This window comes from Adelges cooleyi, unplaced genomic scaffold, assembly GCF_023614345.1.
Source record: "Adelges cooleyi isolate 19-005CV unplaced genomic scaffold, UGA_ACOO_1.1 ACOO_flye_CR_arks_rails_tigmint_CR_PRNA_30, whole genome shotgun sequence".
NCBI lineage: Eukaryota > Metazoa > Arthropoda > Insecta > Hemiptera > Adelgidae > Adelges > Adelges cooleyi.
Window position 1 is genome coordinate 16,909,457 of NW_026095971.1, and position 17,331 is coordinate 16,926,787.

A 17,331-nucleotide genomic window follows, 5' to 3' on the forward strand; every position below is an offset into this window, starting at 1 on the left:
ATTGTTGCGGGTTTCCACCGAGAACAGCACAAAAAAGACGGACACCAAAAAATTAACAAAAACTCGGAGAAAATTCCAGACAAATTGTTTAAACTTAATCTCGGAAGAACATTTGTTTTTTTAAGTATATATTTATTTTAACCTGATGCAAAATTTGTTTAAATTTATTGTTTCACCGTGGTCGAAACGGAATAATCTGAAATCGTTTCAAATATTTATCTATTCAAATACATTAAAAAATGTATACAATATTGACCTATTACAATTATAAGCGATTAAAAACTATGTACCTATATACTAAATAAAACTGTTTTTAATTATTTGGCTTGGATAAATATACTTAAAGTTATAATATAATATATATAAATTTATTAAAACTTGAACATGTTCTACATAGAAAAAACACTTAATAGTTGAATACTGATCAGATTTTGGGAGTACAGATTAGTAATATCAGATTATTGTATTACTTAGACTTTTAAGTTTTTCAAATACATGTAGACAAATATTGTTTAAATAATATTATGTAATTGTTGAGCCATCATATTATCTAATAAAACCTATAAAAATAAATTGTAGACAAATATTTTAATTACTAGCCAAATGGTTAGTACATTAGGTATTCTGTAAATACAGAATACCTATAGTTCAAAAAGCATTTGAAAATTACTATAAACTGTAAATACCAAAGTAGTATTTCAATAACATTACTCAAATTTATTTTTATAAGCTAGTTTTTTTTATTATTTACATTTGTACGGTCGATGTATACATTCCTAATGTCACGATGTGTGCGGTATCGGCCACATGGGTTTGCTGAATCCGTTATGTTCATGTAGAAGCGCAAAAGAATGGACGATAATTTTGTACTTGGCTTATCGCGAGATCGCATAGACATTTCATTATTGCCATAGTTCGCTTAGGCCGTTACTACTTAGTTAATTTATGCATAATACACCATAGGTGTATACGAGAAGACCTCATTGTGATTCGTGCATTCCTCGCGCTAGTACGCCAGCAGCAACTTATTGTAGTATAAAGTGCGTCACTTATTATTCACGTCGAGTTATCAGTATTTTATCATAACAGAGCGCTATAACTGTTTGGTTAGCAGATAACAGATTAATAAGTATAAGTATGTAGAACTTTCGTGGATAAAAAATATAGGCAAAGCAGGAGAACGCAGTTAAAAAACGTGGAGAAGTGGAAAAGAACTATTTTGGAAGCAAAGAACCACTATAGTCTGTAGCGCTAAAGGGGTTAGTAGTAGAAAATAGCTACTGGTTTGAGTGCTGAACAAAGCGGCAACGCCTGGCTTTAAACATGGACTTTGCGAAGGGTCTGAAACGGCATACATATGGACATAACACAGATTAAATAAAATATAATAATGTAATCAGAAACGTAGCTGCGAGCTGATGTGACTTTTAAAAGCTCACAAAATTATTGTGTAAAAAATAATAAGATGTGTAATTTATTATCTAGCGGTTCCGAGGACAAGTCAATAATATTTTTGTCGTTTTGGAGACTAACGCGGTATATTGTTTCCGTTTGGCCATGTATCCATACGTCAAGGTGTAATGCTTTAATTAGTTGTCCTTCTCGTTCATGACCCCTTGTGCGAACCGACGTCTTTTTTATATATATGTGTGTGTGTATAGTTAAGTATATACATATATATATATATATATGTATATACTATATTTATATATGTATATAAACGTATATATCACCCGCGAGACCGAACACGGTGCATTGTTGAAAAAAAATAACATGTACGAGCAATTGACGTTTAATGGCTATGCACGCCTATTAAATATCGAGATATAATGGGTTGTGCAATGCTATCGAGCATATACAAGATACCAATTATACCGCGTTTTTTTTTCAATCGTCCTCTTTATAACACTGCACGTTGTACCTACCCACGGTAAATCCTGGCAAATTTAAAAAATAATATTCTGCATACTCGAGCATACAACGGTTGACCACCGCTTAAACTTGGCAAATAATAATTGATTGTCCATTAAAATATTGCGCTTGTAGTTATTATGCGATTCCATCGAATTAAATTAACCGATTATCGCACTCGGCTCTCTATGTTTTTAATTTTTTTTTTTATATTATAACACATTAGCAACAGTCGATTACACAAATGGGAAAATATTATCTGTTAATTAATCGAACCAGTTATTTTTATACGATTTTCAGAATATGAAGGCCGGGGCTTTAATTTTTGTATTAAATTGGCAACATGTATTCAACACATTTGTACAACGAGGACTACTTGCCGCAGTATGCGCAATGGGAATTTTGAAATTAACAAACATATCGTGTATCGGTCGAGCGATGAAGATATTTGAAATTAAATAAACCGCTGATTTTCATTTACCAATTGGATAACGACGTGTCAGCCGTTGAGGGCAATACCTACTAATTATTTTTTGTTAAACTTTATTTATTCTGTTTTTGTTTTTTGTTAAGTACGGTTTTTGTTTTGGTCCGGAGTTCCGCGGTCCTGTTCACGACCGGAGCACGCGATCCTCGATGGAGATGGCTTCCGCGTTTTCGGACTCGATCACGACCGAGGCGCGTGTGGGCGAGCTTACACATAATAATATTATATACACACATATATAAATAAATGTATATATATATTGTGCGCTAGGGGTCATGAGAAAGTGTCCGCCGCCGCTTCAGTGTGTTTGTGGGACACACGCCCACACAACACGATCGAAGAGTCTAAATTACGGCCGTTAACATACTATATATTACCTTTATAGGCAGGTACCTAACCTAACCGTACTTAACTGTTGGTATTGTGTACATAAACGACATTTGTTGTGGTTTTTCGTTATTACAAAGGGCACTCGAGGGCGCTGCGCTCCAGTGAACAAAATCGCAAGTTATTCTTCCTACTAGGTTGGAAAGCATTGATTTAATACGTAAAATTTACTTATATGTTATATATTAAAAGATGATTATTGTATAATCTGTTGTACTAATCAAGTTGTTTGATGTCTGGAAAATGGATAAAACCGTTCGTTTCACAACCATGTAGCGGTTAGGTTTGAAAACATTTCCGTATTACACCAAAAAGTTAGAATATGAGAACTTGCGTAGTTGTCCACTAGGTCACGCTGTTTTTCATCGTTTGCACGTTATGCATATAGTTATAAAGTATAGGTATAATCTTGTGCGGGTCTTACCTTAGAAAAACCGTATCCGGGCGTCGGCAGGCAATGGTGGTGCAGGCACTCGTGACGTTTGAAAGCTGTAAAAAATAAACACGGTACTCAATTAGCAAATTTCATAACTAAAATATAAATAATACTGGTAAAAGCAGAGCGGGAATAATGAAATTACAGGCTCAGGAGTGACCCATTCTGATTTCTGGGAGCTCTAATTTTACAAAAAAAATTGTTCTTTTACGTACTTATACAAGGTGATTTTTTTATCATGAACCACTCAATATCTCATAGGGTTTACCTATATTACTCTTTATTGGTTTATCACACGACTCACACCCCGTTTGTCCAAACTTCATGAACCATAAAAGGATGCTTTTACCGTTACAATAATAATATGCAAACGTTATGTTTACTAATTCTCAAGTTAGAAGCAGTCTATATAAAAAAAACTATTTGCTAAAAACGCATAGACCTCGTTATTTGCTCGTTTACAAACATGAAAGTTATTATAATTTTTTTAGCTTACGTAACGGTTATAACCATTAAAAAAAATATATATATATATAAATATAAATATATGTATAAATGTTATTACTCGCATATACACCTGTACGGAGGTCGAGTACGAACAATTATTATATATTATTATAGACGAGTTGACTTGTATGAGTGCACTTGTACTGTACTTAATATTATTCGTTACATCACGGTGGAACAAACAAATACAAATAAAAATGTATGTACCCAATAACCGTGTAGAGTTATTAGAAATTTACTATTGACCGGGTTGACCGGATAGGATTTTCCCAGAAGACTACTTGGCGTTTGAACTTTCATGTCGGTCGTTGACACAAACCTAGTTAGTACGTGCACTGAAAGAGTTACTTTATAAAAATGGAAATCTTTTGCTTGAAAACAAATTTGAATGTTAAGCTTTATTGAAAAATTGCTTACATAATGGGTATTCATAAATATTAGTGTAGAGGCCCCTTAAATGGAAAAAGACTTGTAACTATTGTTATGATAATTGATTTATGAATCCGTCGCATTCTACATCCTACATATTATCCTATTATCCGAATTAATAGCCCTATTTAAACCATATTTTGTGTTTTAATAATATAAATTATGTAATGATGTAAACGACTTGATAGTAACTGTCGGTTGGACAAATCATAAAACTATTGTAACAGGTTAGGATCACATTCACTGCAAGTTATCTTTGTGTGTTCTTATAAATGTGAAAATAACACGGGAAACATATACCTAATATATTTTGATAAATTGTATAATATTACGGTCAATATAGGAACACGGTTAAACTTATAGTTGGAAAAACTAAAGTTCAACTAATTGTTAAGTTTAGCAATATCTATTGACTCGGGGGAAATCATGGGGATCACGACCGCGGCATTTGTCGGAATCCTCATTAGGTCGACACGACAAGACGACGACCGGTAGCTAGAATCACATGTTATCTGTGCCAGGTGCGTTGACTCACCTTAGTGAGTTTTCTTTTCACGTGCCTCCCCCCCTCCCCCGAGATACACCGACCAGATACCAGACGGCTTGAATCAAAGCGAAAGACATCAATTAACATGTGTCAACCACCACCAGTGTGTAATATATACCTATACCCCGGGCCGTGGTATTTTCGCCTGTGACTCTTCGGTTGTACATATTGTGTAAATATATTGTATATTATATGCACAGCAGCTTGGGAGATAGTTGCTCATGGGCGATGATATATTGTGTCGTCTGAGGACGTCGTGTACGGTAACACGGATCTGAGACGAGCATCGAGCATAAACGATCAATGTAAAAACAGCTAATTGGACGTAGTTGGTCGGTTCATGTGCCGTGCAAGGTTTTTGACTCCAACGACCGGGTTATTTGCCTAATCTCCTGCGCTGTCTTACTCCTGGGCTACCAAATAGACGGTCGAACAACGTATTGTATAAGGGTAGACTTTATTTTCTTTGGGCGGACCTTACAAATAGGTTCATTTGAGTGGTAGAGATAATGCGAATATAACAGTTTGGGACGGACCGCTATTATGGTGACTGCTTGCATCGCCTGTTTTTAAAGCGCTCAATTTATCTGCCAATTAATTCTACCATGAATGAATGTGATCCTTGGGAAGTCTTAATCACTATAATTTATTTTGATTATAAATACAAATTTAGACGACACCAATTACTGTCGATTTCAGATGATACCTGTGAAATGCAGGTATACTATGGTAAATTACTGAAAACATTCAAACGATGCGGTTCTGCAACTATATAGGACCTTCAAGTCACGTTGAAGACTTTTTTTTTCGCAATACGATATTAATACTACAGGGTCGCAACAACCTGACCCAAGGCAGAATCTTTTTATTAGCTCTCGGGCGGTCGTTAAACGAATACAACGCTATAAGTTGGTGTAAACTATTTGTTTTCATATAAATAATAGATTTAATGGCGGCGTTCCTAATTTCAACGACATTGCCTTTTACAGAAAAAATGATAATTAGTACTTTCGACTAGTGCCTGTGATTTTAAACGTGTAATTTAAATACACGTGTACACGAACCCCGTGTAATTAACATACACGTGTATTTAAAAAAATGTATTTTGTCATAAATTTTAGTTTGAGTTAACGTATTTACACAATTATACCAGTGTTTAAGTTCGTATAATTAAATAGACGTGATATTAAACGGTAAAACTAAAATTAATAACAAAAATAATTTTTTTTGAATACACCTGTATTTATAATTACACATGTATTTATAATTACACGTGTATGTTAATTACACGGGTTTCACGTGTAATCGAATACACGTGTAATAGGGACCTCTGCTTTCGACCATATAACGGTACGGGATTTTTCATATTATAGCGTTCGTTAAAGTCACTTTAGATTTATACAGTGCCACCATGCAAGTGTACGCGTGGTGACTGAGCTGTACATTTCAAATACTTACAAAATCGTTGCTCGTTACCTTAGCGCAGTATCTTAACTTGTAAATGAAAAATATTTAACTTGACTACAATCTGATACACCCGGCGATAACACCCAAACGTGGCCTGTGTTAAGTCGTTTCAGGTTGCCAGGAAGCGACTGTGTCAAACATTTAAATGTTGTCTTATAATTGCAAAGACCACCAAAACACAATGAACATTCGATACACCATATCAAGTAGTTATTATAATATGTAATTTCAGTGCCATTGTCTTTTAGATGTAGGACAAGGGTTTATCAACAAATTATAACGTATATGCTCTAATTGTACTCAAAATATATATAATTAGATAATGAAAAAGTGGTAGGTATTTCACCGCGCTGTAACATTTTGATTTCAAAACACATTACAATGTTTCACGTTGATCATCAACGGTTGATTACAATAGACAAATTATCTAAACTGTGTTCACATCTATAATTACACCAAAAGTAATTACATTAATCTGCAGTCTTGTTAAATGAAATTAATGTAAATTATCGTTATATATACCGGTGCGCCTCTAGCCTTGTTCTAGTTTCTCTTAATAGTTTCAATTGTCCAAACGCTAAAACCCTTTTGGCTACTTTTAAAACGTTGTGTTCGCTATTCACAATATGTACATGCACATAATTCTAGCTTACACACACCGCAGCAGCCGCGTACGCCTCCATCCATTAGGTCGCACTCTCTAAAAATGTTTAAATCCAAGTACTTTATAAACATCACATTGGGGGCGTACTTCAGACTCGTCTATATTACACAATAAATGAAATTAGATACGGAAGAAACCATTAAATTTCGCCGAAATTAATCGACCTAAGATGTAAGTCACGCGCAACCGCCGTAAACAGTTTAAGGTTATCCGACAATTTGTTGGTGGTCCACATTCCACAACGGAGAAGGGACACCCAAATACAACATTTGGACCCTAACTGATTTTCTAAGTAAGTAATTTTATTAATAACTAATTATACTATTAAAATATGTGTATGTTCTCTTTAGCTCAAAAATAACTGCAGACTACTTTTTCTGTTAACAGTCGATCTTACCTTATACTTTTTGATCCTGACAAGAAATTTTTTTGGTTATTTTACCAGTTACCATGCTAGAAAATGTAAATTCAATTTTGAGAAAGTTTTAAAACCAATGATTTTTGTACAAATTATAACATAATATTATACATAATAGGTACATAAACAATGTTTAGTTATTTTTCACTGTATCATAATATTATCTTCAATTATTTAGGAATTACACTTTGCCTCGTATATTGTAGTTATATCACATACAACAGTATTATATAGGTATGCATAAACAGGTACTTAAAAAATATTAAATTAAGTTTATCCGTGCCACCACGTCACCGTTGACTTATTAACAAATGTCCACGCCCCTTCGCGTCTATCGGAAGAGAGTTAATATGTTATAATAATTTTATCAGTGTTCTTAAAGTCTCGTTCTCTTTCACCCGGTCCAGAAACCAATGGAGACTATGTATATAAAAATAACTATTGAACATATAATCATTTAATAGTACTTGTAAGTAGTATCGAAAATATAACAACATGGTATTCTGTCTGTGTGCAATTTTATGTACATTAATAGCGCCTGATGGCAAATACAAAAATAAAATAAATATATATTTTTTAAAAAATTAATACAGTCTAATGTACTGTAAAAACTGATTGTACTGTCCAAGATAATATGCAGTTATCAGCTCACTCCCACACCATTACCTCGTCTTAAGTTGGTTTCACTCAGCCAGTAATTTTTCGAATATAAAAATGAAATCATTGTTTGCACCGTGTGAGCCGAAAATAGAGGATTACAAAGCAAAGGAAATAGTATGTCTATATATATGATGTATCAGATTATAATTTAAAAATCTATGCCATTTATGTGCAATCGTAAAGCGATGCAATGAAACATTACAGCCTTAAATGCGAGTAAGTTAATATAATAATTAATAATATTGCTATTACTGCTTTGAATACAGGTGCAGGCTACACCATCCAGCGAAGCGGCGTCTGAAAGTGCTATAATATATTATTATGTGCTGCCAATGCGATTAAATCCGGTCCAATTAATCTTAGGTATATATTATGAGACATCGTGCATCTCTTATGATTTATGATTTTATGATTAAATTGTCCTCAATAATTAAGAGCGGAATATCCCAGATTATGACAAATTAAAATATGTATTACAAGGACAGTGTAAAACAATAATTATGTGCAAAAATGAACTATTTTTTAAAAAAAAGGTACGATTATACGCAAATCAGAAAGAAATAAATAAACTACTATAAGATTGCAAGAAAATAACACTAACAAGACACAGACTGGACTGTTCACTAACAAAAATTATTCATCGACGGGTAGCAGTTTTAGATTATGTGACTTTACACTATACAGTTGTCACTTACCAACTATACTATTCACAGTTAAGTATCGACGAAACTATAAGCTATCATCCAAAGTTTAAACTGTAAACTTCCATGAATCATGATTTTGCATCAATAAATCCATCCATATTCTATTAAAAGTTATATATGGTTGTAATATGATTAAATATAATGGATCACTAAATTCAGATAACCGAAAATTATATAATATTATAGTTAAAATCGGAACACAACAAAATCTAAAACTGCTTTAATTAAAAATTAACCGCCCGACTATTTATTCCAGTTATTCCAACCATGTATCATTGTATCCCTATATTAAGTATTAACCATTGTTATAGTAGGTCCAACAATATAATATTTTGAATAGTGAATAGTAATACAAGTTAAACCACAGCTATTAGGTATTGGTTTATTTTTCGGTTTCGCTACAGTTAATTTTGGCCGCCATCATTGTTCTTCTAATTCACACAATAGAACAGTGAGCACCGTCATTTACCTATACAACATGTCGTCGTCGGACTAAACCGTAACGAAGAAATGGCGGTCTTCCGACCGGATTGGTCTAACGGTTAATTTTTGACAAATGCGTGACCAAGTGGTTAGGCGGAGATACGCGGTGGCTAATGCGTTGGAACTATGTATGTTCAGGATATGGCACAGTTTCCATGTTTATTGGTACCAACAAAAATATATGTATTAAATATAAAACTAGAAACCTCATATACACATGCTACATATATACCTACGTATCCTAAAGAATACGGTTAGGTAAATAAAATATGTTGGTTCCAAAAAAAGGAATTTAGAATAAGTCCTAAAAAAATTGAATTATCACAGAAACATCTTACTATATTTCGTCGCCCCATGTCAAAAGTGACTATGAGTTAAAAATGAGCAAGTGAAAAATTAATAAGTATGTTCAAATTATTTATTTAAAAAATAAGTCACTTATACATAAAAGCGCATGGTCACGTTTTAACACTTGGTCACTTTTTGGCATGATGGCGACGATTTTTCGATTACTAATAACGCACAGTATAACATGGTATATAGTACCATGTTATACTGTGATGTGCACTTATTTTGTATATATTAATTCGTTGTTTTAAAGTTAACAAAAAACTGTAACTTTAATTTTTCAAAAATCTAAAAAAATCCAAATAACAATATTGAGAATTAGTATTGAGTGTAGATTATACATATATACTCGATGCAATTAGTTATTCATTAAAACTTTATATGTTTTGTAAAACTTAAAATGTCTCGTTTGCCTGTAAAAAGTTGTAAGAACTCATTCTTAGTGATAATCTTTTTTTTACTACATACAGTACATTTTATACCAGTGGTTCTTTTTTAAAGTTGCCGTCCACCTAAGCAGCAAAACATTTTTTCAAACAAATTTTCAACGCCCTTCCTCATTATGTGAAAATAGGTTTAATTGTAAAATAAAAAAAAAATTGATATAATAAAGATAAAAATGATATACTTGAAAACTGATCTGCTTCGAAAATATTTACTAAGCAATTACAAAAACTACTGTTTGCTAATTTTAAATTGCTTATTAAACATGTCTACTATCGTAGTGGCCGTAGATATTTCGTTATTATAAGTTATTTTTCCAGGAGTATATCCATTCATCTAGTAAGTAAACGTTGCCTCTCTATGCGTGTGCTTATACACTTTAGTTCTTATGTACTGACCATATGTCACTTGTTAGAAATTTTATCTTACTTTTCTCCGGCTATTGTAGTTTTTGTTTTTAAAGTTTTGGGTGCTACATAAGTTGAAATATTGCAACGGCAATGGTGCGGTGAGGAGTTTTTGGAACGTTACCGATTACAAGATATTATTATGTCCTCGTAGCTGAGGACTAACGTCAAAAACCCGTTCCGGACTCGGACGAGATTGTTGATGTACCTATACAATCATTTTCTCTCGGTCGGGATGACTTTTTTTTTTCTAATTATAAAGCAAATCACGTATGCAGGCCATACGACCGACGGGTACGCCTTCTTATTTATCCGTTAATTAATTAGTGATCGCGTTATTTCAATTATTAATTTAGCGGCCGCGGCATATAATATACGTATAGGTACGCGTTATAATAATAATAATAACATGTATAGGCTAGCGCGTGCGATTTCCAACCGGTAACTCATTTCCTCTCTATATAGTATAGGAACAATAATAATAATAATATAACACTTACATACATTATACACGGTACCTACCTACCTACCGATACTCGTATAGCGTTATAAACGAATTTTGTTTAATTATACATATAGGTATAATAACGAAAAGCCACCGCAATCGTTCAATCCGCCGAGATAAGATGGGTAGTATATTATAATATTATATATAAAGTCAATGGAAAAGTATCGACGGTATAATATACAGCAGAGATCAATGCTGCTCGGTGGCCAACACGTGCGATCACCAATTTAAATGTAAATCAGAGTCTCCCCCCCCCCCCATAGGGTTCCCTTTTAGGCAGTGCGACCGACCTCTGACCCTGCGTCAAGTCCACGTCAACCCCCGAAAATAAACACATAAGCGTGCGGCAAAATCGTTTTGTTTTCCTTATGTAACTAGCTGTCTCGATGGATTCGACATCCATCATCAGATTATATTGTTGTTCCGTTATGTTGTACACTGTGCACTGTGTACATATACTTATACCAGTTACACGTTGTTGTTATTATATGAAACCACCGACCGGAGGACACACGCGGTGGACATAAGAGACCGTGTATACTCGAATAGGTATTATGAAACACTTCCGGCCGCACGGGATTTATTATACACATTTAACTTCCTCTCTCAGCTTCTCTTCAAGTAAAAAAAAATATACATTCAAAATCGCAAAATCCATTGTAAAATCCTAGGCACATTTATCAGTCCCGGCCTAAGTTTCCCTTCTGCGTTTGTTCTGTGTTAATGTTAACAATCTTCGTAAAGTGTTAACAAATTTACAGACTGGTTTACATATCGATTTTAGAAAATGCTCGTCTATAATTTGATTATACATTTTTGATCAACTAGGCAAACTTGTCTCGAGTTCCTTCTCTCCGCGTGTTGTTTTTCCAGTTTGGAATGTACTTATTCACTTGTATCAATATCAATAAGGTATTGACACCATCTATCTACAGTATGCATTTTTATCCAGCTGGTATATATTATCATCACTGTTCCAAAACAATACTCCAGAAATCCCTAACTTTCGCCCTGTGAATATGTCGTTGTCATCATTGATGATCTCACAGCATCCTTCTTCAATTTAAAGAAAAAATAGTCTAAAATCTCATGGTGTTTTTTATATTGCTAGAGAGAGAGTTTAGTTTTAACATAATACTATATAAATAGAAATTAAAATGATAAGTAAAATTAAATTTAAACAAAAAAAAAACCAAGAAAAAATCATCTGTGCGTTATGAGATTTAATCGGAGGCGACTATCGCAAAAAATAAAATGTCCTTGTAAAAAAAATTACCGTAATAACATAGTATTATAATAGTAATTCGCGGGTAAGTTCCATCTAAAATTACTATACGGTTGAAATTTCATCATGCCAATAATTTTATTATAGGTAGATCCGAGTTTCCTTCAAACGCCACAAGCTCACAACATAATAATAATAATACAAGCTATACTTAAATAATATTTTTACTTTCAACGTCGCGCCGGTAAATTCTATTATATACAGTCTAAGACTATACATATACCTACATATATGTATATATTTAACAGATAACTCGTATCGAATCGTTGTTTGGTAGATTATAATATTATATTATAGGAATTTATCTGCCGATGGAACACTGCGGTGTCTGGGTATATTATGCGCCCAGATAATGGGGTTTGCCTATATTTTACTACGGCCAATTTATGTATGTATGTATATTATTCTACATTATAGCTGATATTGTTGCGTACACCGCGATTGCACAATATCAATCTACAGTTATTGTTGTAATAATAATTATATTTTTGGACGAGACCGGATCGAGAATCGATTTACCATATTATAAGATTATCAGAAGAGACGGTAAGACGGGAGGGAACCGCGACGATACTCCTAATCATGCGAGCATAATAATCCGCCTACAACTGGGTATAATACTTGTATATTATGATAGCATACCGCAGCACACTGCGATCCGATAGACAACACATAAAAATACATACATGTATATATATATATATATCTACCCCGGAATCGTATTACAATAATATCGTACCAGGAGTAAGTATTATTATTGTCTCTGTTGAGATGAGGAATGCGCGGCCGAGTAAAATATGTATATTACACGAATATGTACCTATATACCTATACCGTACGGCACACATTATAAAATATACACACACACTTGTGTATATGTACAGAGTAACGGAACGGTAACAACACAATATTTCCACCTAGTCGGTACCGCCCCTACGTTATTATCTCCCCCTCTGTCTCTCTCTCCCTTCCCCTTCCTCGCCAGTTATTTTCATTCCAGCAGTGTACACTGTTCACATATGGGATTTTCACTGTGGAAATATTTAACGACCGGTTTTTTCCCCGTTCTCGTCCTCATTATTGTTATTTTTTTTTTTTTCTAGGAGGTAGGTAGATATCATTATCGTTTTCATTTTTTTACTCTGCGCTGACACGAGGTCACCAAAAATTCTTTTCGGAAACCCATTAAATACACGAAACTATAATGTTATAATGTAATAATATGCACTGACCGGACGTGTGTGTGTGTGACGTTTGGTGGAAACTCTTTTCCTTTTTTTTTACTTATTTTCGCACGACCCCTAGGACACGACGTCGACACGGAAGGGTTAAGAGAAAATCGCTAATGTTCATATCAAAGTGCTGGTGTACCTACCTATGTAAAGTATTCACTCAGCTTTGTGTTGTACGGGCAGAAAATGATATAATAATAATATGTCTTTTGTTTCTGTTGTCGTTACTATAAAATTATCACAGTACACGGTCGAGGGCATGACGTTATGCATTCAAACGCCGGGCATCAAGTATAATAATATGTCATAGGTGACGGACACGGTCGAGCGAATCACTGGAATTCCGAATTAGTCGCGTGGCAAATGGCGGTGTATTGCAGGTACAATTTTCAATTGAACTTAAGTTTCACCACCCGGCGATTAAGTGATTTTCATAAAAGAAAACGTGTTAATTTCATATTTTAAAAGTTACATACCAGGCGACCGTGGCACAATATGGAAAATCGCTTTTTAGTTTTACTCATATTAAAACATGAAAGTTCAGAAATAATAACTATGCCAAAAACGATTTAAGCTACATACGTTAAAAGAATGAGAACATTCTTTAGCTAATAGCTTCACTTAATTGACTTATTTTTGTCATACGGTTTACCGAATTTGCTTCCCTCATCGAACCGGCATTTTTTGACTTCGCCCAATATTATATTCTTATCTCTGCAACGACGTTGGATCACTCTTGCTAATAATATTGAACGGTTAAGTGAGTAAACCATCGAGAGTTTCCCATGAGTATCGGGCGAATATCTCATCATTACCGCGACAATAATGTTCGCAGTGTGTACCTATTTTTTTTTATGCTATGCTCTACCCTGCCTTAGGATGCTGTAAAACGTGCAATATCTATCTACGCGATAACACCGCGGTTACATATTGCCGGAATACACGATATCTGAAGAAGAAGACAACACAGTGTACGATATTTACATGTAATCCCGGTTGTGCGCGGTTTACACTATCGGTAGATGTATACTTAACTACCTTTATAATAATATGTAATGTATACACTATACACATTACATATTATAGTAGTATGTCTTCTCCGTTTCTTATCTGTACACAACAACCGGATGATCCAACGACGATAGTATATAGTAATAATTGTTTCCTTGACCTTTATTAGGACTCGTGTCGTACCCGGTTGTGTTGGATGAGACTTAAAAAGGCGCTATAGGTTTTCGGGTAAATTGAAATCGGTGGTTTTCTTAATAAATAGTTAACCGACGCCAAAAAGAGTGGTCTTTACAACATAATATAGCGTACCAGGTTGATAACAATAATAATAATAATATATCGTTGCTCATTATATTATATAGAATTTAATTATTGTTTCATTTACGGCCCCGAGGCTGGAGAACAGCGAAACCGGCACCTCCGGTGGAAATAAAATCGTTAAGCTGTGTAATATTAAATCGGTATACATAGTGTACTTAGGTATATATATATATATATATATTTGTGCTTATAAGCTTACATAGCTGATAGTACTGACCGGGACGACGGTCCATTGTATGTAAATGGTAACGTCGACGACGGGCATAGTGCACGGTAAATAAAATAAGTATATAAAAATAATAATAAATATTGGAGAAAAAAATAATTCACCTTTATTGTGTTCGGGCATCGAGGGGTGAAGAGTATATTATTATTATTGTACATAGTAGGTATATACGAGATCGGTGCGGATAACGAACAATATGTTATTGTGTGTATTTTTATTCCTCATTTTTTTTTTTATAGTTGTTCTGCTCTTCTATAATATTATAGAGTTTTAGCGCTGGACGCTGTGAAAAGGGGTTGATCGCAAATGTGTATTTGCATATAATATAATAACACGGGAGATGAGTAGAACCGGCGGAGGTCTTCAGCGAGTATGCTTGGTAGACGCCACCCAAGTATAAGATAAGTTGTGTAATGTTGTCAGCGCCAGTGTGTGTGTGTATTGTATAACGTTATCATCAGCAATACAGCTGCGGACAAAACGATTTTTATTAATCGCATCTGGGTGGGGGGAGTGGGGTCCTATACGCTAATGGATATTGTAGTTGTGGATGGTAGGTATGTTTTTCGGTTAAACACTATGGTTTTTTTTTTTAAGCTAATTGCTGCGCAGTCATAATATTATAATGTACATACCGGCTATAATATACGGTACACGTCCTACCACCGGTGTTTAAATAAATTACAACGATGATGTCGCCGTTCACGGATTTGTTCACTGCGTTAAGTTATATCTAATATATTATTTTCGTTATAGCGCCATATGATATATTATTTCTGCTTGTACGAGCTCATAAATCGACCGGGAGACGATTTAGATGTGTTCAGTATAAATATATTATACACAGTAATAATATATACTGTATTGTACCCTTTTAACGACATGCGCTCCTCCGCGTTATAAAGTGGTATTGGCCCCGCAAACGGGCGACTATACGAGACACAAAACACGCGACCGGTTCTGAACATATAATGCTTGGCCGCTATGATTAAAATATAATGGATTTTATTTGAAAAAAAATCAACTAATTGTACAAAAAAAAAACGGCTTATATTACATTGTACACAAAAATTACTTGTATCGACACGAACGCTTACACAGTGCTTACAAGATTATAATTTTTAAATATGTCGGCCGAGACGAAGCTGTTGGAAAAACAAACGTATAACGCCTTCAAAAAAAATATATACCGGTTAAATTTGTCCATAGAAAGCGAAAAAAAAAATATCAATCGTAGAGGCTGTTCGCTAATGGAACATAATATATTATGTATGGTATTTTTGAGGCGTGTGTCATAAATATTTGGAAGTAAACAAATTAACTATAAAACAAATTCTACATTTTATACTTGATGTAATGTTTTAGTCTTATTGGCCCTATTACTTCGCAGCAGAGTATTCAACAAGAAAGTTTCGGTTCTTTCAACCCTGCGTCTTTAAGCCTATCGTCAGCTGCCGTCGCGTCTATGTTACCGCATTTCAATTGTCCATTGTTGAAAGATTGTATCGGCATATTATTAATTATAATATTGTACTGACTATTTTTTAAATATTTGTTCACAAAGTGAAACGTGAAAAAAAAATGTTCAATTTTAAGGTCGTTTTTCTTTAAATTAATGAAAAAGGAATAAAGTTTTTTAAATGTCGGTATTACCCTACAAATTTAGGTGTTGGTCAGAACCTAAGCAATTTCTTGTATCCTATATTTAAGGCCCAGTAGTTTATTAGATTTGTATGGCACACCGCAGTGTATTTAGTCGATTGTACAATTGACTAATGACAAATAAAACTTGACTGAAACGGGAACTCAAATTTAACAACAATGGTGATATGGTTTATTTTCGGTAACGAGTTTCGGCCTTGTTATGTGTCATAATATATATTATGTGCGAGCAACTCAAGTAGGTACCTTCTATTGCTGTATTATACATATAAATAAGAAGCGGTGGGCGTGAAATGGACTTTTTTAGTAAAATGGTCGACTAATCAATGAACGGCATGACATTGCCAAAAACCCATCTATGTATATAAAAAATATAATAACTTTTTTTTTCTAATCATATTTATTATTATTATTATCATTGTCGTATATGCCGCGGTGTATTCGGAGCACAACTATTATTATCAGACGAGGAGACGATGACGGCGATGTTTGCTCGAGACGGCATAATTATCTTCTTATTCAATTAGACCGTTTTTTTTATTATTATGTTTTTTTTTTTTTTTGCTCTACCATTTCCCCGAGGCTTACACGGTCATTAGGTCGGTCATTATCGAATCAAACACGGGCCAAACCATCATCCATCAAACGGCGGAGACTTGCCGATGAAGACATATTAGGTATATTATTTTTTTTCCACCGCCATAATCGTCGCGTGAATTTTATCCTGTGAAAAACGCTGTCCTCGCAGGACAATATTATTTTGTCGGATTCAGTAGATTTTTTTGTA

General features: G+C 34.1%; 1 protein-coding gene across 1 annotated transcript in view; it reads right to left on the reverse strand.

Moving 5' to 3' along the window:
* LOC126838871 (PAS domain-containing protein cky-1) overlaps positions 1-17,331 on the reverse strand; it is a 100,771-nt gene that overhangs the window by 49,153 nt on the left and 34,287 nt on the right. The window contains exon 3 of the mRNA XM_050573636.1: positions 3,210-3,274. Coding sequence (XP_050429593.1) covers positions 3,210-3,274 — 65 coding nt within the window. The remainder of the gene's footprint in view (positions 1-3,209; positions 3,275-17,331) is intronic.